This window comes from Trachurus japonicus, chromosome 21 (assembly GCF_045865225.1).
Source record: "Trachurus japonicus isolate A0001 chromosome 21, Traja_1.0".
In the NCBI taxonomy this organism is placed as follows: domain Eukaryota; kingdom Metazoa; phylum Chordata; class Actinopteri; order Carangiformes; family Carangidae; genus Trachurus; species Trachurus japonicus.
The window spans coordinates 14971490-14997666 of record NC_140927.1 but is presented as its reverse complement, the minus strand read 5'-3'; the positions used below and the strand labels follow the sequence as shown (position 1 = coordinate 14997666).

Below are 26177 nucleotides of genomic sequence, written 5' to 3'. Positions count from 1 at the left end.
TCAATGCTGCATGATGTTGAAGTTTAATTTAAGTTTTTATGTTGTGGTTTGATGTACTTTTCTTTTCTTTTGACTATAATGTGTTTGGTCCAGTCTGTGCACTGCTAGATTAGCTGAGCCTCATGACCAGCTCTTCTCCTGTTGGCAACACACACCTGGTAGAAGCTGGACTCCCTGGCCTTAAGCCGTTTAAGTGATTTTATTGCTCTTTTCGGATCATAATTACCGGTGGACACTGGCCCAAATCAGCTTGGCTGCCATTGTTTGTTGTGGTTTGGACTCCAAGGATGTTCTTATAAATTTCAGCTTGCAGGCTTTCAGCTGGGTGTTCTCATAATCTTGGTTTGTCAGGGACCAACGCACTTAAACACCATAAAATGAAATCAGCATACGGATTCAACTGTTTAAAGCTAAACTAAGTTTGGTATACCAGGTCTGTGTCTCCAATCCCTGCTCATTTGCAACCATAATATGTCTGTAAATCTTAATTGCTGTGAATGTCATAATTATATAAGAATCTGTTCTTTCAATATAAATGGAGCCCAGTAAAAAAGCTGTTTGGATTCCTCTGGAAAATCTTGGTCTTGGTCTTGGTCCGATGCTCTAATTTCCTCATCTCTGTCTTTCTCAGCTCAGACAGAGCCTTCTGTAACTCTACAACCATCTCTCTCGACCTGTCCGCACGTCTCCCCTCTAACACACAGAGAAATCACACAGACATGCCTCAGTCTGTTCTCTCGCTCCCTGTAGACTTCCTCATCAGGATAAAAAACAGCATGTTTGTGGTCTTTGCCAAACATCAAAGAACCGCCTCCGCACAGTGGACTCCACTCTCACAGGATTTTAGCTTCTCTCTATTTCTTCTCCTCCCTTCATCTCTTCCCTCTGACTGTTTTCCCCTCCTCTCAGGCGCATCATTTCTGTCCCTCCTTTGCTTCATCATCCCTTTCTCTTTTCAGCGCCGGAGGCCTTCTCTCCATCCCAAGCTGTCTCTCTTCATCTCTCTCCTCCCTCCTCACATCAATATCCCTCAATCTCTCCTTCTCCCCCGTAAACAGAGTGACCCTTCAGTCTGCTGTCGCCTCTCCGCCTCCACGCCATCTCTCTCACTCTCTCTCTCCTGTGGGTAAACATGACCCATGCTTCGATCATCCTCTTGTCATTTTGTCATTATTATGCCCCCTGAACCCCTATCCATCTCCCTCCATGTCCCTTCTCTTCTCTCCTTTACACTGCCTCTCTCAATCTCATCCCTCAGTTCATCTTGCCCTCCTCTTCTCATCTCTCCACAGAGGACAAATACTTCTATCAGTCTTCAGCCATCTCTCAAAAACAGTGCCTCACCCCCTTGCTTCTTCAGCCTTTTGTGTCATTTCTTTTGCCCCTTCAAGATGAAACATCCTTCTCCAAACGTCCATCCTTCCTCTCTGACCTTTTATTACCCCTGGACGGACTGACCTACACATGTGCACTATATGACAAAGTAAATACATATCCAATCAATACTTCCCTACAGTTTGTATGTGTGTGTGTGTGTGTGTGAGCATCTAATTCTGAAAGCATTTGCTGTACCAACTGTTATAACAGCTCCCACTCCTCCAGGAAGCCTTTCCATTTTTGGAACCTGTCTGCAGGGATTTGCTCTCACTCGGCCACAAGAGCATTAGTGAGGTTGGGTGCTGATGCTGGGCTAGATTGGAGTTGGGGCTTCAATTAATCCCAAAGGTTTTGATAAGGTCAAGGTCAGGGCTTTGTGCAAGTTGGACAATTTCTTTCACAGCAAAATAGCAAATAAATAAGATGAATTTGTGTACCTTGCCATGCACATGCAGGGGGTATTGTAAAATTGAAAAGGGTGCTTCACAGTTTTACCCCATATTACACACTGGACTTTTACGTAAGTCATTAAAACAGCCAGAACCGTTTGTCAGCCGATGGTGTCCATATACAGTACGTTTTTTTTATTTGACATCTTACATTTTATATTCATCTGTACTTCTAGCATCCCTGTGTGTTTCTCTGTCTTCATTGTTCATTTTTTTTGTGGGAGACGATAATTAAAGTTTCTCTCCACTTTTCTCTCTCTGTTTGATTACCTTCTTCTCCCTGCTGCCATGGCAGTTCCCATTTTCCACTCCTCCTCAAGCTCGCTCCTTAAGGTTTTGATCAGTGTGTCGCAATTATTTTCTTTGTCTCACCCCTACTTCAGACTTTTTTCCTTCGATTTCTTATGAGTGTTTTTCTCAGTTCCACTACCTGCCCATGTCTTTCTCCAATCTATCTCCCACATGAAACAGTATGATAAAGACCTGTCTCTTTCTTCTTCTGGAATACATTTGCTCTGTCTTTTCCTTTCTTCTGCTCCCTCTCTCTCCTTTAACCCTTCTGTGAGAGGAAAAAAAAAGTTTTTGTTCAATTTGTCATCAGGCAGTCTGTATCTTGTTGGTCACACCTCAAGCACTTCTCTTGTTTCTATGCCTCTATTCTCCCTCCTCTAATCCCACTATCGTTCATTCCATCACACATCACCCCTCCCTCCTTCACTGACCATTGCACCATTTTTCCATTATTCATTCCTGCCCTTGGTCCTATTCCCTCTGCTCCTCACCAGCCTAGACCCTGTCACAATGAGTTATAGAGAGAATAACTGGTCATAGGTTAGAAATGCTTCAAACTGGTTTCACTTGCAGTTAGATAGTATAGTTTAAATTACACATTTAGTCAGAAACAAAAATGTATACGTTTCCTGTCATGTCGATCTAAATCTGTTGGCCTGTTGGGTGGCATGTTCTCCCTGTTGATACATTATTAAAATACGTGCATTTTTGCAGTAATGAATTTATTTACTACCCTAAATATAACATCTACAAGATTCTTAGTTTTGATAACTTTGAAATGCTAATGTTTGCTTTTATCCCTGTAGCTATAGTGTCTCCTCTTTGTTCAGTTTTGATAATTCAAATTCATCTTGTCTTCCTTAAGTGGGTTTTTAAGCTGTAAGTGTTAACCAAATTTCTTTAATAATAATCAGTGTCACTCATTGAAGATTATTACAGTACACATTTCATGGGGTGAAATTCCCAAGGTGGTGTAATTGGTCAATAATCTAATCTCACTCCTATTGATGTGCCACATTTTCAGTCTTTTAGCATGGAGAAGACACATGGGTTTTTGTTTGCTCCCATTTTATAAAACAAAGAACAGAAGAGCTAATTGTAGCTAGAAAGTGAAAGAAGAGTTTTTGAATCATATCCAAACCAAACTTGGGTGGGTAAAAATAAGAACATGATGGTACTGGGAGTCCAACCAGTCATGTGGTATTTTTCGACCTAATTTATGTCAGACTAAACCTGATGACTTGTCTCAACAAAGGAAGTCTAGGACAATAAAATGCAAATATTAAAACCATTGCATCCTATTCAGTGGTTTTATGGCCACTAAGTAAATTGAATGAGCGTATGCAGGCCAGACACATAGTTTTCAGCAAGCCCATCACACACAGTCAGCGGCATAGCTGTGACATCTGCAGTCAGAGTAAAAACAGACTGATGCTGTATGTATGCGTTTGTGTGTGTCTGGGTGGGTTGAGGTGTCAGATGTGGGAGTAGGTCTTGCTTTGAAACCTGTAATTCCCCCAAATTACACACATGCACCATTTTGCTGTATAGTTGTTCTTTTTATTTGCCCCCAAGTCAAAGCATGTCTCTGCACCAAACAGCCTCTGAGCTGTTGCTGAGTGCTCAACTACAAAACAGATGAAAGTGTTGCAGCCAAAGTCTGTCAGTTTAAGAGGCATAAGGACAGGAAGAGAGGTTAAGCACAGCATGTGCATGCATGTGTGTGTGCGCGTACACACGGCTGCAATTGTCCCATTAGCCTAGTTATTTAGCTATCTGTTCCTCATCAAACCCCACCTTCCTAAACATTTCCTGTCACCAAAGGGGCTGAAAGTCAAAGCTTGCAGGGGTTTTGTGATGGTGACTATGAGTGTTTGTGTGTGTGTGCGTGTACATGAGAAAATTAATGGCTGAAAGTGTTTGTATGTCACCAATAGGTCTACATTTATGAGAAAATGTGTGTGTGAAGTTTTATGGTGTACAAAGAAGTATATGTGTGTGTTTATAAGTGCCGGCATCTCTGTTCAATTCCTGTTCTCTGCTTGGAGCCTTTGTCCACTGTGAGTGGTAATTTTGACCATATGGCACGCAGCATGACACATACTCAAACCACAGACACTGTACCAAAGTAAAGACACACATCCACAAAATCCTATCATGGTTTGGTACAGTACCACCCCCCCTCTGATCTCCCTCTGGGATCAGAAAAAGATCTACATTTAGATACAAGTGCAGAGCACAGACATGCAGAGATTGAGAGGCTTAGAGTCAGCTAGTCAGTGTGCAGTGCAGTGTTCATGTGTGTGTGTGTAGTGAAAGTTCCCCAGCAGAGACAGCATCTCACCTCCTGGAGGTTTTCTCACAAGGTAACATTTCTGCCCAGTGCTGCTGAAAAAAAAAACACACATAGCAAAACTAATCCTCAAAAATTTGCCTCTGCTGCACTGACATTTATGATTATAAACATGTATCAGCTACCTATGCAAATACACACATAGTAATATTGCATATTGTGTACCATATGCACACGAATCCAATCTGCTGGAATAGAAGCGTAAACACCTCTGCCTTACTCTGTAAAAATCCTCATTCATTGATAAACCTTACACAGACTCCCCATCACGTGCATTCTTATGCTTCCTAATGTAATAGCATTGTAATGGTGTGTAATTGCTGCTTTGCCACAGAAATCTATTGTGGTAGGTGAAGCCACATCTGAACAAAACAGAGCAGAGTAGCAGGCAACTGACAAACCACAGTGATTTTCTTCTGTTTTCTCTTTTCTCTAAATAAGTACTTACCCAGACAGAGAAAAAGATAGGTGGGCAAATACATGGTCAACACTGACTGATGGAACAATATTGGTCTTTTTCTTGGACAGGGTCGTCTGGAAAGTTGGAGAATTTGGTAGCAGTTAGATTGTCCTCTGCAGAAACTTTCCCCCTGATTTCTTATTAATTTTAAAACTTTTTAAAGTAGTGCTGTGTATATTTTATTTAGGTCCTTGGCCAGGCAGCCCTGAGCCGTTCCAACGACTGCAGATCATGTTAGTTTTAATTCTAAGGATATAATAAAAGGCATGAACTGTGATAAGGGGGCAAAGAGTGCATGCTGCATTGGGCATGGGCTGTAGATCGTAATGGTATGTGACAGCTTTACCACAGAGGTCAGTTGTGGTTTTAACAAAACCTCAGCCGAACAGAACAGTAATATGGCTACTGACGAGCCACAGAGACTCTGCCCTGATTCTCATGTATATAAATAGATTTTCTTTTTCATTTCTTCCCATGGCTTCACAGCCAACAAACAGCTAGGCCATAGACCTACTCACTGAGATTTTTCACAATAGAATATGGGCACAGAAATAGGTGGAGAGCCTGTTGGGAATATATTTTTTCGTTTAGTGGTCAACTCAAACTCATTATGTGGATGTGCATCGTTTATGGTCAGAAATTGGGTTTTGGGAATTTACAGGAAGCCACTGAAAGATAATTGGTTGCCTCAACCGTTCAGGAGATACACATATTCTTGTTGGAAAGTTTGGAGAGACACACCATTAATTTAATGGTGCATAATTCAGCTGATGGACCTGCTGGACCTGTGAGATAATTAGCCTAGTTTAAACAGCAAGGTAAGGTCCCAAGATTCAGTGTTTAGGCCTATAGCTGTTTACATGTTCTGTATCTTTATAGTGTGAGTATTATCTGACAATACACACAGCCAGACTAGTGGTTCCCTGCTTCCTTCTAATGCTAAGCTAAAGCTAAGTGCCTCCCAGTTGACACAGCAGACAAAGGGTTAAGGTTAAAGGGATAGTAGCATTTTTTTAAAAAGTGGGGTTGTATGATCTACAAATAGCCCCTAAGTACTTTAATTGCAGTAGAAGACTCTCTGCACTTCTCCCGTTAGCAACGCCAGCCCATAGCCCTGCCCAGAGATTTACAACATACAGTGTTGTGAATGGACCCAAAGAAAAAGCCAACGGTATTTTCGCGGCCTAAAAGAGGTTTTACCTGAAAAAAAAAATACACAGTTCCATTGTTCGCTATAATATAATTTTTTCCAGCCCCTCAAAGTGCAGGAAAAACGCAGTTTTTATTTGGACCTAACCAACTGCTGATCGGCGGGCGCTAACCCTGGGCCGGAGGGATACGTGAGTTGGTTAGGTCCAAATAAAAACTGCCTTTTTCCTGCACTTTGAAGGGCTGGAAAAAATTATATTATAGCGAACAATGGAACTGTGTATTTTTTTTTTCAGGTAAAACCTCTTTTAGGCCGCGAAAACAGGCCGTTTCTTTGGGTCCATTCACAACACTGTATGTTGTAAATCTCTGGGCAGGGCTATGGGCTGGCGTTGCTAACGGGAGGATTGCAGAGAGTCTTCTACTGCAATTAAAGTACTTAAGGGCTATTTGTAGATCATACAACCCCACTTTAAAAAAATGCTACTATCATACAATCCCACTTTAAAAAAATGCTACTATCCCTTTAAGGTTAGGGTTAGGATGGACATAGCCCACGAGCTAATGCACAGAAATGAGAGGATTATCCCTTCACGTAACTCACAAATCAAATAAGAAAAATAAAATGTTTAAATGTGTTTAAAATGTCAGACTTTTCCCTTAATGGTTTATCAGAAGGTTACAACGCTGTCCTTCAAATACAGCCGGGAATGTGCTGATAGAACAATTGTGGTGTGTGTTTTGAGTTTGACATTTAGACAGTCGGTATCAGACAGAGTTCTTATAATTCAAACTTCAAAATGTTGAACACGTTTTCTAGATTTGACATTGACAGTGAATTTAAAAGGCAGTGAAAGTTAATTGCAAAGATGAAAAACAGATATGCCACAACAAAGACATTCTGCCACAGTTGGTTCATTTTGAAAATGTTCTCTGATGTATACTAAACTCTATTCTTAGTATCATCCAAACAACCCTAGTGTTCAATTAATTGTTTGTGTGTGCAACATGCTCAATGCAGCAGTGCCATTTCCAATGAGTTTAAGCTGCCATGCAGGCTGTGTGTGTGTTTATTGTGTGTCAAACAGAGGGCTCTAAAAATGCTTTATGGCGTCTCCCGAAACATTGACCTTTACAGAAAACCACTGATCTGTTCAAAACAACATGATATATGATGTGCATGTGTGTACAAAATCATGTGTGTGCTTTTTTCGCTTGCACACATGTATGTTTCTATGCGGTAATGTGTGCACATGGTTACGTGCAAGTGAGACATGATGTACAGCCAGTACCATTCTATCCCACCAGCCATCATTAACTCTGATGTCCAGCCAAATGCCGTTATGTAGGGTTGACTGCATGATTTACTGTTAGAGATATAATGGAGTGGCTACTGTAATGAACTTGCTGAGTGTTTGATGTACGGGTCTCTGCTGGAGGGAGAGAAGTAAATACTATGACTGTGATGGCAGATTACAGAGATGATGATGATGATGATGATGATGAAATTTCCCTCCTCACATGCAGATGCGAGTAGAGCCTCTGGAAGGGGAAGGCGAGGAAGAGGGGAGGACAAGACAATAAGGAAGAGGAGATGAAGAAACAGTTTGAGGAAATGGAGGATGAGGAAACAGAGAGGAGGAAGGATGGAGAGCAATTATAGCCTGCAATTGTAGTAAACTTTGATGTTTTGACAGCCAGTCACTGCTGGAGGGAGACAGTGTACGTGTTGATGATGATGATGGTGGTGATTTTAATAATGAATGACATGGATGATGTTGAAGTTCCCACAGTCTTCCAAGTCTTTCACTATAGAAAAATATGTAGAACCACAGAATGTCCTTGTGGCCACAGTAGGACACCCTGCTGACCAACGTCAATGTCCAGCCTGCCTGTGTGTCCTTGAGCAGTGCTTCTCTGCAGCTGACCGGCCGCTTGGATCTTCTTGAGTGGGAGTTAGTGAAAAAAAAATCCTTTAGTGAGATCAGAAAGCATCATCATCCCACCAAGATGACAGAGATGGATGGCAAAGTAACAGGTGAGAATTTTGTAGATACTGAAAAAAGAAAAGAAAAGAAGGACAATGTAAAAAAAAAAGAAAAAAGGAGTGACTAATGAGGCGCAAAAGGAAGAAATAGCCAAAAAAGATGGCTACAGTGAAGTTATAACTAGAACTAAAGAAATAAAAAAATAAAAATGCACAAAGGGCGGAACTTCTTACTCAGCTAACAACTATGAAAACAATACAGCATTAGAGCAATGCCTAAATGCTACTGCTGTGTATCCACATACATTAGTTTGCGGATATTTTCTGTGTTTGGGGTTGACAATATGCACAGGACTGATTTTATGTAAAACTAATGTCACATACTGCAATAGCCTTCAGTGAACCCCCGCCCCCCCGCTCCCCGCTCCCCGCTCCCCACACACATTATTCCATCTTTTCAAACATGGTATAATTCTGCCCCCTAATGGCTCAGCCTATAAATTGCTTTTAGTTTTGAGTTTTACCTTCCCTGACTCTCTGTTCTTCCAAAGTGAATTAGTTACTTTACAATTAGCTTGCTATAAGCTTGACAACTCCAAAGCCAGGTAACATTACTGTACCATATACTCCAAACACTCACATAGTATAAAATAAGAAATAAGACCATCAGCTGATCAGATCCTTCATTTAATGATTCTCAGATGTAAACAATCGATTTCCCTTTTACATGTGTTGACGTGTAATAATGCCCTGACCATAAGAAGAGTACATTAATCTCTTAATTAGTCAGTACATTAATCTTCACTTAACTTTTGACTCATTGAAATAGTACTAAATTTTCAATTTTTATGAATTGCATTGTACAGCCAGCATGGTAGGACAGCTCTTATATTCACTTCTTTGAAATGTTCTAGGAATGATGAAAGCACCTGAATGTCCCCTGAGCCATAAAATCTACAGTAATATATTATTTTTTGAAAAAGCTAATTTTTTTTAGTCACATGTTGTATTTTTCCCTTAAATATTATGCGGGGCATCTTCTTTGCAGCCACAGAATGGAAAGGTCCCACAGCAGGGCTGAAGCCAGGGTCTCCACAGAATCTTGTCCCAAGTCATTTGGCTCTGGACGCCGGGTGCATCTGTATCGTCAGACACCTGTTTATTTCTGAGGGTAGTTTGATGCAACTCCACTGCTTTGGCAGTCTGCTCAAGAATCTCAGCAAATTTTGGCTCAGTATCTGGGGTTAGTGGATGCGACTCTGATGGGTCGTGGAAGATGTCGTATATCAGCGGTGGATTGTGACGTGTCACATGTTCTCCGTGACAGAGACAGACCTTAGTGTCGTAGCAACCACCAGCTCCAGGGGGAGAAAAGTTTGGAGTAAAAAAGTGCACCTTGAAGACAGAGTCACCTGGAAGAAAACACACCCAGGTAACACATGCATTAAGGACATAAACAAACCCTGTCCTCATTTTCAGCATAACTGGACAGAGAGAAATGGTTCTGAATTGAATGTGGCTCTTAAGTGCCAAGAGTGGAAGGCAGTTTAACACGGCTGTATTTTTTTACAGCACTAAGCTAGAAGAAGGAAGTTGCAGCCCTGATGTAATTCTGTAATTTTGCATGATAATCTCCTCTCTGCTTTTCTCACATAAAGTACAACATATTTTTTTTATATTTGGCTAAATCTGCTGAAGATAATGGCTGATCTTCATGCCAAATAAAATCAAGAACCAGAACTGGACTGATAAGATGAACTGGTAACAGAACCACTAAAATCTGAACAATGATTATTTTTAGTATCAGATTTATCAGCTACATTCAAATTCTAGTGAACTACAGTAGTTAAAAGGTTTATATTTTCTTTAAATAAATGTATTTTAATATGTGAAGTTTTGGTGAAGAATCAAATAATGCAGTTTGTTTTCTAAGCTGAAGGTACAGTTTGTTTTCTATTTTAGTAAAGTCAGATCAGAGTAAAATCTGAACCTTTGTCATTCAAAACCTTTTGCCTGCTTTGTGACCTGGAAAATATCATCAACAGTTGGCGGTAACTTACTGCCAGGTGGGTGCCAGCGAACTGCGTTCAGGTGGATGCCGCAGTAGTGGAACATGAATTCATGCTCTGATCGTTCTACTTTCCCCTCCAAAAGTGGCATGAGGTTATAACCATCTAAGTGTCTGCAAGAAAGATACAATAAATGGAGTTACAGTTCAGAGAGAACTGATCTGATGAGATGCAGTGTAATTTAAAATCAAGGCACAGACTTAAACAACAGCACTGCATACAGAGAAGGTTCCAGACTATTTATTTTTAGCTCTCTAATGAAACATTTCACGTTATAAATTTCAATCTTCACGGTTACACAGAGGGTCAAAAGACATGTGGCAGCAGGTATTAATGTTCAAATAAATATTTCCATTTTGAGAAATCCAAATATATGTAACATAAATATTTTATTTTTTTCAAGATATAAATTTTGAATGTACCATATTGTCTCTGACCTTTCTTACGCCACCTACAAGGCTTGCTAAATTAATGCCCACATGGCAGCCTTCTCCAAAACAAAAGACAAGGTTGTTTACAGGTAATGAGGTACTTTTGGATCCACATTATAATCATGCAGAATACTTAAATTATTATGTTCTGGTTTGGAGTAATTGCATGATCCTTTCTCCCCTGTTTATGTAACTCTGTATTACGACTTGGTGCACCACTGCATTTATCACTGCACAGAAGCTTTTTAGCCCTTCCAAGAAAAAAAAAACCTGGGGAAACAAATGAGACGCAGTGAAAGACACAATACAATGAAAGCACACGTATCAGCCGCTCTGTACCTGTCTGGTTCGGTGTCCTTGGCTAAATACTTAAGGGTAGGGTAGAGGTCCATTAGGCTGGTGGGTTCATCTACTACTCTCCCAGCTGCCAGTCTGCCGGGCCAGCGGAAAATACCAGGAACTCTTATCCCACCCTCCCAGCCACCCATGGCTTTCCCACCTATAGATGAGAAAATTTTTATACCATCAACAGGAAAACATCTGAGTGTTTGCTATAGACACATAAAAGATTACAGCGACCGTCTTTAAATAAAAACAGTTTAGGATATCATCTACCTTTATAGATGCTATTCCAGCCCCCTCTCTGGCCGATTGTCGGGACAGCATCCTCTAGGTGTCCACCGTGATCTGATGTAAAGTACATCAGAGTGTTGTTGGCGAGACCGAGGGAGTCCACAGTCTCAGTCACCTTACCTTGAAAACACAACATAGCATTAGAGACGATTGTTGAGGTAATCCATCATGTGAGGGAGTTTAGACTCTATAAACACAGGAACCTGTTGTAATTCTGGTATATTACAACCTCTAACTATTTTTCCTGCAATGGCAACATTGCTACAGTGAAATAATATGGGGAAAGACACACAATCAGACAGGGTGTAAACAACAAGGCAACAATTTAGGCAGATTATCTAAATCACTGTATGAGGAGAGGCGTGTTCATCAGAAAGAGAAACACAGGTGCCACGGTGACGCTACCGTGTCGTGTTGATGGCCAACTGCCCTCGAACTACCATTACAGCCCACACTGTGTAATGTTTAACAATGCATAATAGCATGAACCCATCTGCTTTACTCACCAATGATCCAGTCCATTTCCTCTACATTGTCACCATAGCGTCCATGGCGACTTTTGCCATCAAAGGCAGGGGTTTTGAAAAGTGGTGTGTGGACATGGGCCAGTGAGAAGAAGAGGAGGAATGGACGATCAACGTTCCTGTGGAGGAAGACAGAAAAAGAGAAGCTCTCATAAATATGAACCATTTAGAATATTTCATGTATAGTAAAGGTCAGAGTGAAACTGTATTTTTCCTATAGTACATCGTGTTTAATCAGTGAGCCATGTATTGACACACAGCTTTAGGGGAGTAAACATGGAGATTAGATTTCTTTTAGTCAATCCAAAGTTCACTGACCTGGTAAAATAAACAATAATAATAAACAACTCGCTATCTTCTTAGAATTTCACCTTAAAGTTAAGACTAGGACCATGTAAAGATAAAGGTTATTCACAAAGCATCTTAGCCCTTAAAAGAGCTCGTAAGGTGACAAACTGTTAAGAGGAAGGAGGAGGACTTTTAAGAAGCATTCATTTTCTACACAATGTGTTCCAGTCTGCCTCATGGCTTACGCTGGATTTCCCTCTCAAATCGTTATGTGAAATGACCAGCATGACGATTAAACATAAGCAAATAAATATCTAATAATTATCGACATTTATTGAACTTTGTTAAGTTGTTCATAATATAAAATCATTTTCACGATTACTACATGCCATACAGTAATAGCCATAAGTTCTGTGATCGGTGAATTTCACTGTCAGTGAATTTGTTTTTCACCCTCCTTTTTTCTAACAACCAATCAGAGATTTAAAAAGAATGAGTCATCATCCCTAGCAACGGGGTCAACCACACCTCCCCACTAAGATAAAAGTTTCTGTCCCCTCCTTGCTCAGCGTTGCTCTCAGGAACTTCCTAATTCATTCTTAAGCTAAGATTCCTTGCTAAGAATTTTTAGGCTGAGTTAGGAGCTCTCTGAATCTTTGTGAATACGGGCCCAGGTGTTTTAGGAAACTGCATTTTATTTATTTTTTGGATGATTTTCATCTTCAGTAGAAACAAAAGGCTCTGGGCTGAGTGTCACAAACAGGATGAAAGTATCAAGAAATAGTGTTATGATGCAATAACTCTAGCTTTAGTCTTTGAGACACTTTCCTGAAAATCCATTTTCTTACCATGAATGATTTTATTTTAAAGTGACATGTGTGTTATTTTGCTGGTGCATTCCTACCTCCTTATGAAATGTTGTGCTTCTCCCAGCAACCTCTGGGACAGTGTCTGCATTGTCATTGGCTGCTCAATCACGTCTTGGTTCCTCATAATGATACAATTCCAGGTGGGCAGGAGTTTAAAGGGCACATACCACACGGCTGTTGCTAGGATACTGAGAGAGAAGAGCGTGACCAGGAGCCACAGGCTGACATCAAGGAGGCCACACACACGGACACATACCTGGAATTAAGCAGCACATGCACACACGAAAACGCTGTCATACATCATCACGACATGTAACCACATATTAACACATAACTTCCTCTGACGCACGTCATCTGCACGGTAATTGTATAGCTGTATACACAATTTGCATTCAGTGAAGTTATTACTATACTTAAAATGCTGAAAAAAGAAAGAAGTGCATAGATCTATGTAGAAATATACATGATATACAAAAAGTAAGAAATACAACTAGAACAGTAAATAGTGCTGTTGAGGTGTATGTTAATGAACAATCCATTGCCGATTGTAAATTGCAATTGTAAAATATCCAGGGTAAAGCTTAGGGCCATATAACTCCCTCAATAAAACCAACTGACATTTAGATTTTGTCGTCTTCATTGTGGACGTCATGGTGGGCCGTGAGAAGGCTCTGGCTCTCTCTATGCTCACGTTGTGTCTATGTTGGTCCTCTTCAGGTACGTTGAGCTTTTTACCACAGTGCAAAGACATGCACGTTAGGTTAATTGATGACACACCACCATAGGTGTGACTGTGAGCGTGATCGATAGATTTGTCTCTATATGTCAGCCCTGTGATTAACTGGCGTCTAATCCAAAACGTTTTCAATGATGTTCTATTTCTGTACAATGCAGTGTACTTGTAAGCTCTCGACCCTAACCCTATAAATTCTAATGTAAACAACACAACACTAACACACACACACATACACACTAAAAACCTAAAGAAAATCAGTACAGTCAAATCAAAACCTCTGTGGCAATGTCTCAACCCCTATGCCCTTATACATGTCACCTTAGCATCACAGATGGTATCATTTATTGCAGGGCTGCTTCACTGTATTGCACCAGACATGTGGTGTAACATGGCACTTGGATTCTGTTTGTCTGTAATTTCATGAAGTTGCCACTAGATGATATCACAAACCATTACCAAAGTAGTTGCTCATTTTCACCTAATGGAACATAGTACATTGTGTCCTTGTTCATACATACAGGGCAGTATTTAAATTTAGGTCAGAAAATAGTTTTATAGACTCATGTCTCCCTGCAGGCTGAACTAAATTGTTCTAGTTCTTTATTTCCTCCTCCTTATTTTTCCCCTTTAGAACAAATGCCTGTTTCAAGTTGTCCTGCTTGCTCTACCTGCGGCACAGCTGTTTTCCATTTGTCTGAGTTCCCATCGCCAGGTCCTCACCAAATTTCACTTTCGACATTATTTTGCTTTCCCCTAAAACAGGTTTCTGGCTGACGTGACTGTGAGTTTCACAATTGGAGCTTCTGTTCCCAGTCTTTTTTCAAACCCCGTGGCTCATGTCTAAGTGATTACATATTAGTTCATTTGCTTTAGGGCGAACAGCACAGCAACTCTTTGTTTTCCGATTTCAACCTTGTTGTCTGGCAACCCAGATGTATTTGTTTGTTATCTTCCTCTTTTTTTTCCTTTTCTTTTGTTCTCCAGACGAGTCATCTTTTTCCTGCATTATCTAAACGTCTTTTGTCCAATCCACCGTTGTGTGATCATTTCCAAGAAAAGGAAAATAAAAACTGAAATGATTCAAAATCCGCCTCACCAGAGAGAACAGACCCACTCCGAGAAGGATGGCCATGTTTTGGAGTGTGTGCTGGAGGTCTGCCAGGACATCACTCCCATGTCCAGGCACACAGTCGTTGAACAGTGTAAATGGCAGGCCATAGAAGTAGCTGAAGCCATGCTGGTTTGGGTGATGACAGTGATCTCCTCTGTGTTCACAGTTCACACCCAGGTGCCATTTACCTGCAGGGACAGTGACACAGAAAGACAGACACAGGAACAAAGACAAGAGACAGGAGTAGGAATACAGGTCAGATTTTTGCAATGAAAACTGTTTACTTACTTAGAATTACTGTATTACTATTGCTGCGTCTGTTTTGCCTTGATATTGTCTGTCTGTGTTCTGTTTTGTAATTGTCCATTGTATGATTTGTCGTCACAAGGTTTCAAAGTCTTCTGTGTTTATGTTTTCTAGAAACCTGCCTTGGGACTGCGGCTGAAATTTAGCAGTTGTGCTAAGTCCGGCACATTTACACTGATGCTTAATGCGTCAGTGTTGATGAATGTGCACTGTCCCAATTCAATAAATAAAGAAATTAAATGAAAGATAATCATAATACTATCGTGACAAAGCTAAAGAATAAATAAGTTTCAACACACTGAAACACAGAACGAGACACAGCTGCAGATGTGGGGTCAGGGTGGAGACCCATCAGACCAGCCCTGCCACAGATGTGACAGGTTTGCATCGCCTCCAGCCGGGTATTCTCACTAAAGGTCAGGGTGATACCTTTTACATCAGAACGAATCAGCTGCAGGCTCAAACACAACAGCCAAGAAGTCATTGAGGCACGTGTATCATGAGTGGCATGTACCTGACTCTGAGTCATCCATTCAGAATCTCAGTTTCATGTTGTTTCAAATAGACAGAAAAAAAAAGAAAAACATTCATGTGAAGATATCTTTTCAGCAGTTTATACAAACTGCAGAAAAGATTATCTGGACATGAAAAATATTAAGACACTTTTGTAGCAGTTTTGAAAAGCCTAAACTATAACTAGTGTAAAAGGTTTCTTTGCCTCCCACTGTTTTTTATTTTATTTTATCAGTGTTGTCATTACTGTACGCCTGTGTGCAATGTCCTCTTTTAGCTGTGCATGCTGCGAGAAGCTGGCATCGTTTAAATTATACTACATTTTCAGTCCATTAAATCCAATAATATTTCCCCTCAGAAACCAACACACACAATTTAGTCATATTTTTGTTCTGCCAAAGCCTCCAGCTAGAAATACTGGGCTCTTTCAAGGAGGCAAAGACAAGCCAGAAATAGAAAGACCTTCATGAATTTCTTTAGCAATGTCATATGAATTGAGAATTACAGGGTCACTAATATTCTATCACATGAATTGTAATGAAATGTATTACCTTCTTTTATGCAAAATGCAAACCAATATGTGTTTCATGTGAATATGATGTCCCTAACTGCATTTCAAATTGCCTCATTATGTACAATAACGTCTTTTTCCTCCAGTCTAACACACACAAAGAGAAGACTTCAAGAGCAGACACACCCAGACTCTATATTCTACATATCCACCAGGCTGTGTGAAATGTGGCCAACTGTCTTTTCTGTGGGTGCTGGGAAAGGGCCGGGGGAAATTCTATATTAAGGACTGGAAAGTCAATGCTATGTTATCTCACCCACTAGGCCAGTAGTGTATCCTTGTTGCTGCAGCCTCTTAGCGAAGGTGGTCTCGCTTGCAGGAAGCCCCCCTGAACCGCCGAGGAAGAGCAACACCTGCACACGGCCTATGCTGCCCATTCCTGATCAGGACACACATGAAAGAATAAAATGAATGAACAAATATAAATCACGCTATGTTTGACACGCTCAACGGTGCAAACATGCCTCTATTCACACTGGCTGAACAAGTTTTTGAGTATCTGTTACCTGAGCGTATTGCATAACGCCCTGTCATAAACGCAGCCCGGCTTGGAGTGCAGAGAGGAGCAGCTGCGATGTGCTGAGTGAGCTTCACCCCTTCAGAAGCCAGTTTGTCTATGTTGGGAGTCCTGCAGGAACAGAGCAGGTGTGGCACATCTGAATGATACTGAACAACATCTGGCGTGATAGACAGGAAGGGATGGATGAAGATGTTAATGATAAAAAATCAATGTCAGAAACTGGAGGCAATGAGGCCTGAGCAAGAGGGAGAAACACACACACACACACACACACACACACACAAGACCTGTGGTGCATTTGTTCAGAATTACCTGATGGTGTCATTACCGTAGCAACCCACATCACCTATGCCCAAGTCGTCAATCATCATCAGGACAAAGTTCGGCTTCCGGTCCACTTCCTCCCCCGTGACCTCACTTCCTGCTGCCAGGAGCAGGGAGAGAAGAAGAGGTGCCACCAGAGGGGACCTAAAAAAAAACATTAAAAAATATTAGAATTTTTTTTTTAATGGCATGATTTGTAAATGCATTGATTAACATTTATTGTTTTATTTATTAAACTCTCTAAATTTGTTTTCTACTTTTTTTATTGTTCAAACAAGATATCAAATACATTTTCCTGCCATTGTATTTGCCAAACAATGAAACCATTAATTCAAATAACAACAAATAAGTTAATACATTTCATTAGTGATTATTTTTTAAATAAGTATAAGCTGCTGATGCTGCTTTAAAACACTGTTTTGCTGAAGCTTGCTTCTTCAGGCAGAGCCATTTCAGCTCATTCATTTCTCCAAGTAGGCTGCACCCTCCCTGTTGTCATTTCCTTTTCCTCCTCCTCCTCACGAGTAAACGGGAGCACAAAACCAGTTTGATTAACCCTGTGGCATAACTGCACGCTGAGTCCAGATCATCAAACACTGGAGCATGAACCTTGTGAACCTTGGTCTCTCGCAACGGGAATGATTGATCTCTCTCTGCTACACGTCACGGTGACTGACTGATGTCAGCCACGGCCACACTTTGCACTTCTGTGCGTTTAAAAAGCAAAGGCTGTAGACCTACTGTAGGCTACGTGGTGCAGGAAGGTGCCAAGGGTGAGCAGAGTGTGCATTGAGGAAAACCGTTTAGTTTCACGTCTTAATTAATTGTTAATTTAGAAGAATTGACCGTGGTTATTATAGAGGGCATTGCATGTGCTGTTTTAATATAGCAAAGGCAAATTGTGTGGACTCACCTCATTACTGCACAGTGCACCGATTCATAAAAGTTTTCTGTGACACATCCACTCTGCTGGAGCCGCTGCTGAGCCCGCCTCCCTCACCACAGTCGACCTTTAGCTTATGAGCGCACAGACACTTTTACCTTAACGAATGGATGAAGTGCGCAATGTAAAACATTAGTGTGTGAGGAGGAGTCTATCCATCTGTTACAGATTATCCCATCCATACTATGTCCACTGTGCTTTGTTAAATGGTCTTGGACTCAGTTGAAAGAATAGTTTTCAGCAGTGTTTGTCATATAATCTTCTTGAGCACAGTTTTATACATCTCGAGGTGCCCACACTGGATTGCAGCTTTGTTTCTTCTCTACCACACTGTAAAGGAAAATGACAATAATTTCCTCCAGTGGATGTCATCACCGCCCAATGCAGATCAAAATTTCACATCATCAATCATAAATGATGATGTATTGCTCATCACAAGAGTTCAAACCACTGAACCTTTATGTCTTATGGGCCTTTTACAGACAATGCAAAGTCAATCCTCCACCACAAGTTGTTTGTGGGAAGTTTAATCACAAAGTGATGATTTTTCCCTCTTATGCTGGGTAATTTGGATCATTTTTAGAGATCCGACGGGTAAAACCGTTGATGAAAATACAAAGAACCAGAAAAACCGATTGTATTGCAGTAACTGTTTCTTCTTCTTCCTTGTTTTGACATGTCAGATTTACCTCTGTGGGGGTTCCTCATTCTCAGAAATAATAAGTTGACCTTGATGATGTTTAGGCCTTGAAACAAAGAAATAAACAATAGCCTACACTGTAAAAATGATAACTAGCAATTGTTGATCTCATTACAATTTTGAAATTAAACTGACTCAGAAATATGGCTTTGCAATAAGTAATCTATAAACTCTTGTCTGCCCAGCAAATTTCTCCCATTGTTGACTTAACTACTATTTTTAAGTCAGCTCAACAAGAAATTGTAAATCTATGAGCAGATTTTTGAGTTGAGTTGGGCCAACTCAGTCATTTGCTCTTTTGCGCATGCGCACAAGCCTGGACCAGTTTGAACCGGTTTTAACAGCTTTGCTGATGGTGTGCCCGTCCGACATTTTGTGGAGCAGAAACCGTGTGGTGGGAGCTGGCCAAACTTTCGCTCTAGCAGGTAAGCTAAACGTGTTTTTACTTCCATCACGCTGAATTAGTGCATGACTGACTTTGTTTTTACTGTAGGGTCATTGTCTGTTGTTGTTGGTAACTTTTTCGCATGCGCCTCGTCTCTCTCACAGAAAAAAAACACACCTCTCCGCGCCGCCGCCATTACTTGTTGTTTTATTTTCTGCTGTAGCGCTGTTATTTCGTCACTTTTTAAAGTTTTAATAATTTTTCATGCGAGAAAGTAAGGGTTTAGATCCCCATTGTGCGGTTAGTTTGTCCAAATGACGGCTGTTTAGAAGTTTGCTCCAAGTGAACCTCCACCGAGTGGCAAGCCCCCCGGGGTGGGGGACCTCACAGAGGCAGAAAGCCGCCTGGAGAGCTCCGTTGGCCGGCCGAACTACGTAGCTCTGCCGGCCGACGGTTGATGGTGTTCGTTTATCGCGACCGGAGCCCGCTTTCATAGGCCACCTCTCTCACAGAAAAAAAAAACACACACACACACCACTCCGACTTCCGCGCCGCCGCCATTACTTGTTGTTTTATTTTCTGCTGTAGCGCTGTTATTTCGTCACTTTTTTAAAGTTTTAATAATTTTTCATGCGAGAAAGTAAGGGTTTAGATCCCCGCTGTGCGGTTAGTTTGTCCAAATGACGGCTGTTTAGAAGTTTGCTCCGAAGTTGAGAACCTCCACGGAGTGGCAAGCCCCCCGAGGTGGGGGACCTCGCAGAGGCAGCAAGCCGCCTGGAGAGCTCCGTTGGCCGGCCGAACTACGTAGTTCTGCCGGGGTGGTAACGGTCGTTAATTAACTCATCTGCAGGTTTTTAGAGGTTTGTCGCCGGGTTGTTTGATTCTTTTTTAGGAGATAGTATATATGTTGGTCTCACTGGTGTAATCTAACAATTGGGCAGCTGCATTAACGTTAGTTTGAATGAAGAGTAAAGCTGTGTGAAGGAGGAGAGGAGCAGCGCTGTACAGAAATCACCACATTTACATCAATGTACAATGTACCGATCAGAATGCCTCATTTTAAATGTTTTATTTTATGAAGTTATAACATGGTTATGGTTGGTGTTTTTAAAAACAAATGTTTGAATTTTTGTTGCTTGTCATAGGCCTAGTTATAATTTACATTTTAAAATTAATTTACAGATTATATTCATAAATGAAAGACAATTACCAATAGACTTTTTTCTTGTCTCTATTTTTGGCTTGTTGATGTAGGCTATTTAGCTCCTGCAACAAGCAATTCCTTCTGTGTTAATGGTTGTTTTATTTATATAATGGCTGTTGCAGTTGGCTTTCAGGCCAGTACAGCTTGGTGTTGTTGCAATAATTATTATCAGACTAAGTTTTAAGTTTTTCATATCAGTATTTTATCTTAAATTACAAAGGCTGTTGTGAAAATGCTTTTCATGCTATTTGTGTCTCTTGTGTTTCAGTGGTGGATTCCATGCAGTGCCGGCTTTGTAAATTCTCCAGCTCCAGTCAAGCGACCCTCTTAAAACATCTTCGCCTTCGCCATGGTCAAGGTGCACACTGGCCTTGCACACACACCAACTGTGTTTGGGCCTGGCCTGCTGAAAATCTACAGGTCTAAGAAAGGAGCTTTTGGTCAGGAGATGGAGGACCTCCTTGATCAACTTGATGATCAGGTCAGTGAACTGCTCTTTTGCCTGTCAGTTTTAGAAGAGCATGAATATACTTATTAGGAATGACAACATTACAGTGCTATACTAATTGAACTACTTATGTTTTCCACTTTTAGACATCCGACATTGTGTCCCACTGGAAAACAGCAGCACTGAGAGGCCTGCCTATCTACCTCCGCGAAGATGCAACCACATTTTTCCTTAAGTGCTTGGTAAGTAAAAGTAACTGCAGGAAAGACAAATAATTCAGGTCATGCAAAAACAATTTCAGTCAAAAGATTTTTTTTTGCTTTAACCCCCGGGGGAACATTTGGTCATTTTGGGTGGTGTTTCATCACAAGGGGGGGTTTCATTGATTAAAGAAAGAGATTTATTTTTTCTGGTTAATACCTCCACAAGTTAAATGGCAAGTTAGTATAGCGTGGTACTAAATAATTAATTTCATCAGTATAAATGTATTTAGTCTGAATGTTTTTTTTTTTTTAATCTTTCTTAAACAAATCATTAATTTGAATGCTGAAAGCTGGGAGACAAAATTTGAAAGATGATCCTCTAAGAGTAAGGCTTTTTTTGGCTGTCATTTTTGTTTGTTTTAAAAGCAGAACCATTGTTACAATGGGCTCTTTGCACAGCTTCACTACTTCCTTTACACCAACTTGTTTACTTCATGTAAATCACCCTCCTTAAACTACTAAATCTATTCTTGGCTTTAGCAGTTTTCATAGACACAGTCGGCAAGCAAGGAAACGTCACTTCCGGTTAGGGCTGTGGGGGAAAACAAACCGTGTCCCCCATACACACTCATGCAAAAACGCGGCATTTTAAACCTTTGTCAAAGGCTTTTTCGCCGTCCTGTCTTAGTTTTAATCACATGTATATGCTGACAGAGAGCTATATTTTTAGAAACTCATCACGATCTGGGTCGATTGTTGTCCGTACATTTAAAAATATTAGGTATTTCACAGTCAGTCATATTTGTCTTCCCCCACGGCTCTGACGCTCTCTTAGTCGCCGCCGGCCGGCTCTAGACACTCGTAGACACTGCCTGAGTTATTGTGTATTATTTTGCACCGCAAATAAATTCAAAAACCACAACCTGAACTTTTATATCGGAACTTCGCTCATCTTCTCCAAACGTGTAACGCTCTGACCGGAAGTGAAGGTTGCCGACCCTGCTGACTCGGTGTAGGCTATGGCTGTGAAAACTTTATATTTTAAGATGTACGGACAGCAATCGACCCAGATCGTGATGAGTTTTCTAATATATAGCTCTTTGTCAGCATATACATGTGATTAAAACTAAGACAGGACGGCGAACAAGCGTTTGACAAAGGTTTAAAATGCCGCCTTTTTGCATGAGTGTGTATGGGGAAAACGGTTTGTTTTCCCCCACGGCCCTAACCGGAAGTGACGTTTCTTTGCTTGCCGACTGTGTCTATTGGCTGTCAGATTTCAGTTTATAGCCGCCCATGTTCTTCTGCCTTTTTTTTTTAACATTTCAACTTCTTTTAGCCGTTATGAAGCCAATCATCTCTGCTTACAAGTTATACTTTTCAGCTTTAGCATTAACCTTTTCAGAACTCACACATATTTTTTTTTTTTTTTCAGAAAATGCTCTTTCTACTGTCTTACCTTTTCTAAGCTGTTAATAATGTACCTGTTCTCCTTCCTCAGGACACTAACATTTTGGCACCAGTGGTGCAAGGTGCATCTGTTGCCATCCTCACTGTGCTACATGATGAAGCCGACAACACTGTGTGAGACCAGGCGGTTGTGTTGGAAGGGGACATTGTGCTTCATAATATTCCAGACCTCTCTGCTGCCATGGCATACCTCTTCGGCCTGCTGTATGCCCTCAACATTGATTATCCAAAACAGATGAGGTACTCCTTTGAGGCAATTCAAACCATCTTTTTTTTTCGCTCTGTGGCTCTCAATGCTCACAGCGCACAAGGTCACTGAAAGTGAAGCTTGTACTGTGACTGTTATTGAAGTTTAAGTGCATTGTTGTTACACTCATGTAAAACAAAGGTAATCGGCTTCACCTCTGGATTATATAATAATTCAGCAGTTGCCAAAAGGTGTCTAGTGTTTCAACTGTTAAATTCATTATTGTTTAAGTAAAGCTTGAATGTGTATATGCAAAAAAAAATGGCTGTTCACATGTTAAGTCAGATATGCAACAAATAGTCAAATGGCACAAAGTAATTCAGTGTTGACGTGTAAATTCAGAAGCCGCCAACCATGAGGGGGGGTGGAGGGTAAACATTATATACGTGTTCAGTAAGACTAGCATTGATTTAAAATACTCAGCATTGAGGAAGATTCACCCCAAATGTTACTAGACTATAGAACAGTATGCACGTTTCATAATCTGCAACAAACAAGTTAATCTCTTTGACCTCTGAAATATATAATCATTTGGCAGTTGCCAAGGGGTGCATATAGTGTTTCAACTGTTGGATGTGTATATGCAAAAAAAAAAGTAACCAAATGGCTAGAATGGCTGTTCACATGTAAAGTCAGAAGCCGCCAACCATATGGGGGGGAAATAATCATAATTTACATTGCAGTTCAGTGTCGATTTCAAATTCTCAGCATGGAGGAAGATTCACTCCAAATGTTATTAGACTAATAGAACAGTATGTATGTTTTTTTTTTTTTTTTTACAAATGCATTAATGATGGTTTTACTGTTTTTCACTGGTATACTGAATAAAAAAAATTCTTGACAACATTCAGTTGTAGTGTGTATTATTAATTATCCATCTATTGAGCAGTTTTGAATGTAAAATTATAGCAAAAATAATATTTATTCAACAAGAATATTTGTGTTAGGTGAATCAAGGAATATATGCCATTGAAGGAATAATTGTGTATTTATACAACAAGAATATCTATATTTAAAGAAAGTAGAAAGTTTGTTAATTCAACACAAAAATCTGTGTTTGGTGAAGGTAGAAATACATCGCATTCAAGCAAGAAATTCTTTATTAGTCTCACAGTATTATCCTCATAAAGTGAACAAAAAGATCCAAGTTGGCAGAACTCTTGGCAAAACTTAAAAACCTTAGTTAAGTCAACAACAGCTGGCAAAAGTTGAGAAAACTCAAAAATCTCTTGCATCATGTTGCCTTGATATTTTAAGTTTTCTCAACTTTTTCTTTTTTACAGTGTAACATTCGGATGTTATTTTACAGTAAATCAATAACTTGGCATTTAGGGACCAGACCAGAGTTCTTCTACACTGAGGTATATGTGCTTTTAGTTCTGTGAATTCTCTGACTGGATCAGGCATTTTTATGAGTCAGTTAACCCGCAGACACCAACACAGCTTAGTTTTTATTGTTTATGTGAAAGATAATTTGATCTGATTTATTTAGAATCAAATCATCTTTATTACTGAATCAATACCAGGTCTGCATAACTGCTCACAGAGCTGGGTTTAATTACACTGCTGTTGGTGTGGGCGTAATGACTGATGGGTATGAAATGAATATTTTCACACATTCAGAAACTATGCGTGTATTTATTTAGTAAGAAAAACGACCCAGGTTCTCACATAATTTCAGACAGCCTCAGGTGTATGTTAATGTACCTGTCACCATCAATCATTCACAACGCTCCAAACTCTGTGCATGAGTTCCCTCCTTTAAATATCTCACATATCAAGCATTTCAGGTCATGTCTCATGGTGTGTGCATGTTACTGAGTTTGCAGCACCTTGCAGGGACTCAAGAAAAGTCACATAGAGAGACAATTTAACATAAAGGTGTTTTACCTATCAATGAAAAGCAGTACAAAATGTTTAAGTCATGCACACACACGCAAATATACTTGGCAGGGGAATAACACACCAACTCCCACGAAAATGTTTTATTGACTCCTCAAACATTATTTACACAATTCCAGAAGAACAACACAAGTGCCAGATGACAAAAATTAAGAAGACAGTTCCTACAAAAAAATAAAAACAGAATATTTAAATAAAAAGGAAGAGTCTTACACTGTAGTCTAAATCAAAAATGAATTGTCTAAATATGTTAAATGGATCAAGATGTATACAGGATAGGAAAGCGCTTCTCTCTCATGATGACATTGTCCTTTGTTGGGATATTGAAGAGTAAGGCAGGACTGGTCAGCACTGTTACTGATGCCCTAGCATTAACTGGGAAGTGCACTTCAGGCCTCAATAAGCTGACGATTCCCTTTACATTCGGGTTTGGATGCTACGCTCCATTAGTTTGTGTTTACAAGGAATCTGACTGCTTGGCACTAAATGTAAAATGGACTGTAAGGCTCAAAACATACAGTAAGCAGTCCTTATTCCATTTTAAGAGATTTATTGTTGTTTCAGTCCCCTTTACATGAAATCAGTCCCAGTGAGGTGTGTGATTGTGCACTGCAGGACAGCTGAGTGCTTCTGCTGATTCGTTTTGCACTCACCAAATCGCACAAAGGAGGCAAGAACTGCGTTGAAAGGAGGATCTTGTTTTGAAAGGCAGCGGTGGCTATTTCTGAAAGCTTGTAATTATTTAGTGGGTATTTTGTGCATTATCACTCCATGCCAATGTAGGAAATGTGGTAAGAGATTTCAGACACACTATCCGCTTCTACAGAGAGTCACGAGAAACTCGGTCTATCACAGATTACAGGATAAGAAGGCAATTCAAACATAGCTTTGACCTCGCATCCAGTCCACAGTTCATACAGTAGAATTAATCGATATGTGACATCACAGATTATTATTATTATTTCTCAGCTTGAGGCAAGGCTGTTAGCAACAGTCTCTGTCCTGTATTGCAGCTATATGGTGCTTTACAAGTAACACACTTTACATGAACTGCAGCACTATGCAACCTCTATAACCCTATGCTTAAAGGGAGCAGAGCAAGTACAAAACTGCAAGGCAACAAAAGACATTCAGAAGTTAATAATTTTGTGCTACAGTGGCAAAAACCAAAAACAGAAGAAAAGAAAAAAGAAAGAAAAACTGTTGGGCTTTTTTTTTTTTTAACTAACAAATGCTTTAGCTCTGCTTCGGCATTTCACAATGATAATCACAAAATACCACAGCAAGCAAGTTGACTGAAGATTATCTGTGTCAGCTCTGAGGCACCACTGCTAAATGTTAAATTCATACAGTATTAAAAAAATCACAGGTGAATGGTGTTTGTAATGTGGAACTATGAATGATACAAAAACACTGTGGCAGCAACTGGCTTGCTCAATTACAGAGACACACGACGACGAGGGTCTCACTGCTTAAATTAATAAAGATGAGATGCCATATCAATCAAAAACAGTACCGGAAATAAAACAGCAAACTGGCCCACTGTGAACAGACATGTAGCAACTGTTACAATAATGTAGAATAATGTAACAGTTTCACTACCACAAGCAGTTCAAAGAAAAGACTTTCAACCACCAAAGTGCCATACATTCCTCGATTTCCTTTCTATTTTTTATAAAATAATATTTCTTAAATGCTCCAGCTCTCTTCTGTG

The 26177-nt window shown here is 40.2% G+C and overlaps 1 protein-coding gene across 1 annotated transcript; it reads right to left on the bottom strand.

Annotated features, from left to right (window-relative positions):
• Positions 1 to 8735: 8735 nt before the first annotated feature.
• Positions 8736 to 18034, bottom strand: arsh (arylsulfatase H). The gene is made up of 11 exons (XM_085764181.1): positions 17875 to 18034; positions 16950 to 17105; positions 16624 to 16745; positions 16374 to 16496; positions 14713 to 14915; positions 12916 to 13136; positions 11706 to 11842; positions 11182 to 11319; positions 10906 to 11065; positions 10127 to 10248; positions 8736 to 9478 (listed from the first exon to the last, which is right to left on the bottom strand). Exons 1-11 carry the CDS (start codon positions 17877 to 17879, stop codon positions 9084 to 9086), a joined length of 1782 nt encoding a protein of 593 aa, XP_085620307.1. The 5' UTR covers positions 17880 to 18034; the 3' UTR covers positions 8736 to 9083.
• Between the last annotated feature and the right edge of the window lie 8143 nt (positions 18035 to 26177).

Bases quoted from the DNA above. Each gene is read 5' to 3' on its own strand.
- arsh (XM_085764181.1), bottom strand. The intron at 11,843-12,915 runs GTAGGAATGCAC...CTTCCTCCACAG, and splicing joins GCACAACATTTCATAAGGAG to GAACGTTGATCGTCCATTCC. The intron at 11,066-11,181 runs GTAGATGATATC...TCTCATCTATAG, and splicing joins CTGGAATAGCATCTATAAAG to GTGGGAAAGCCATGGGTGGC.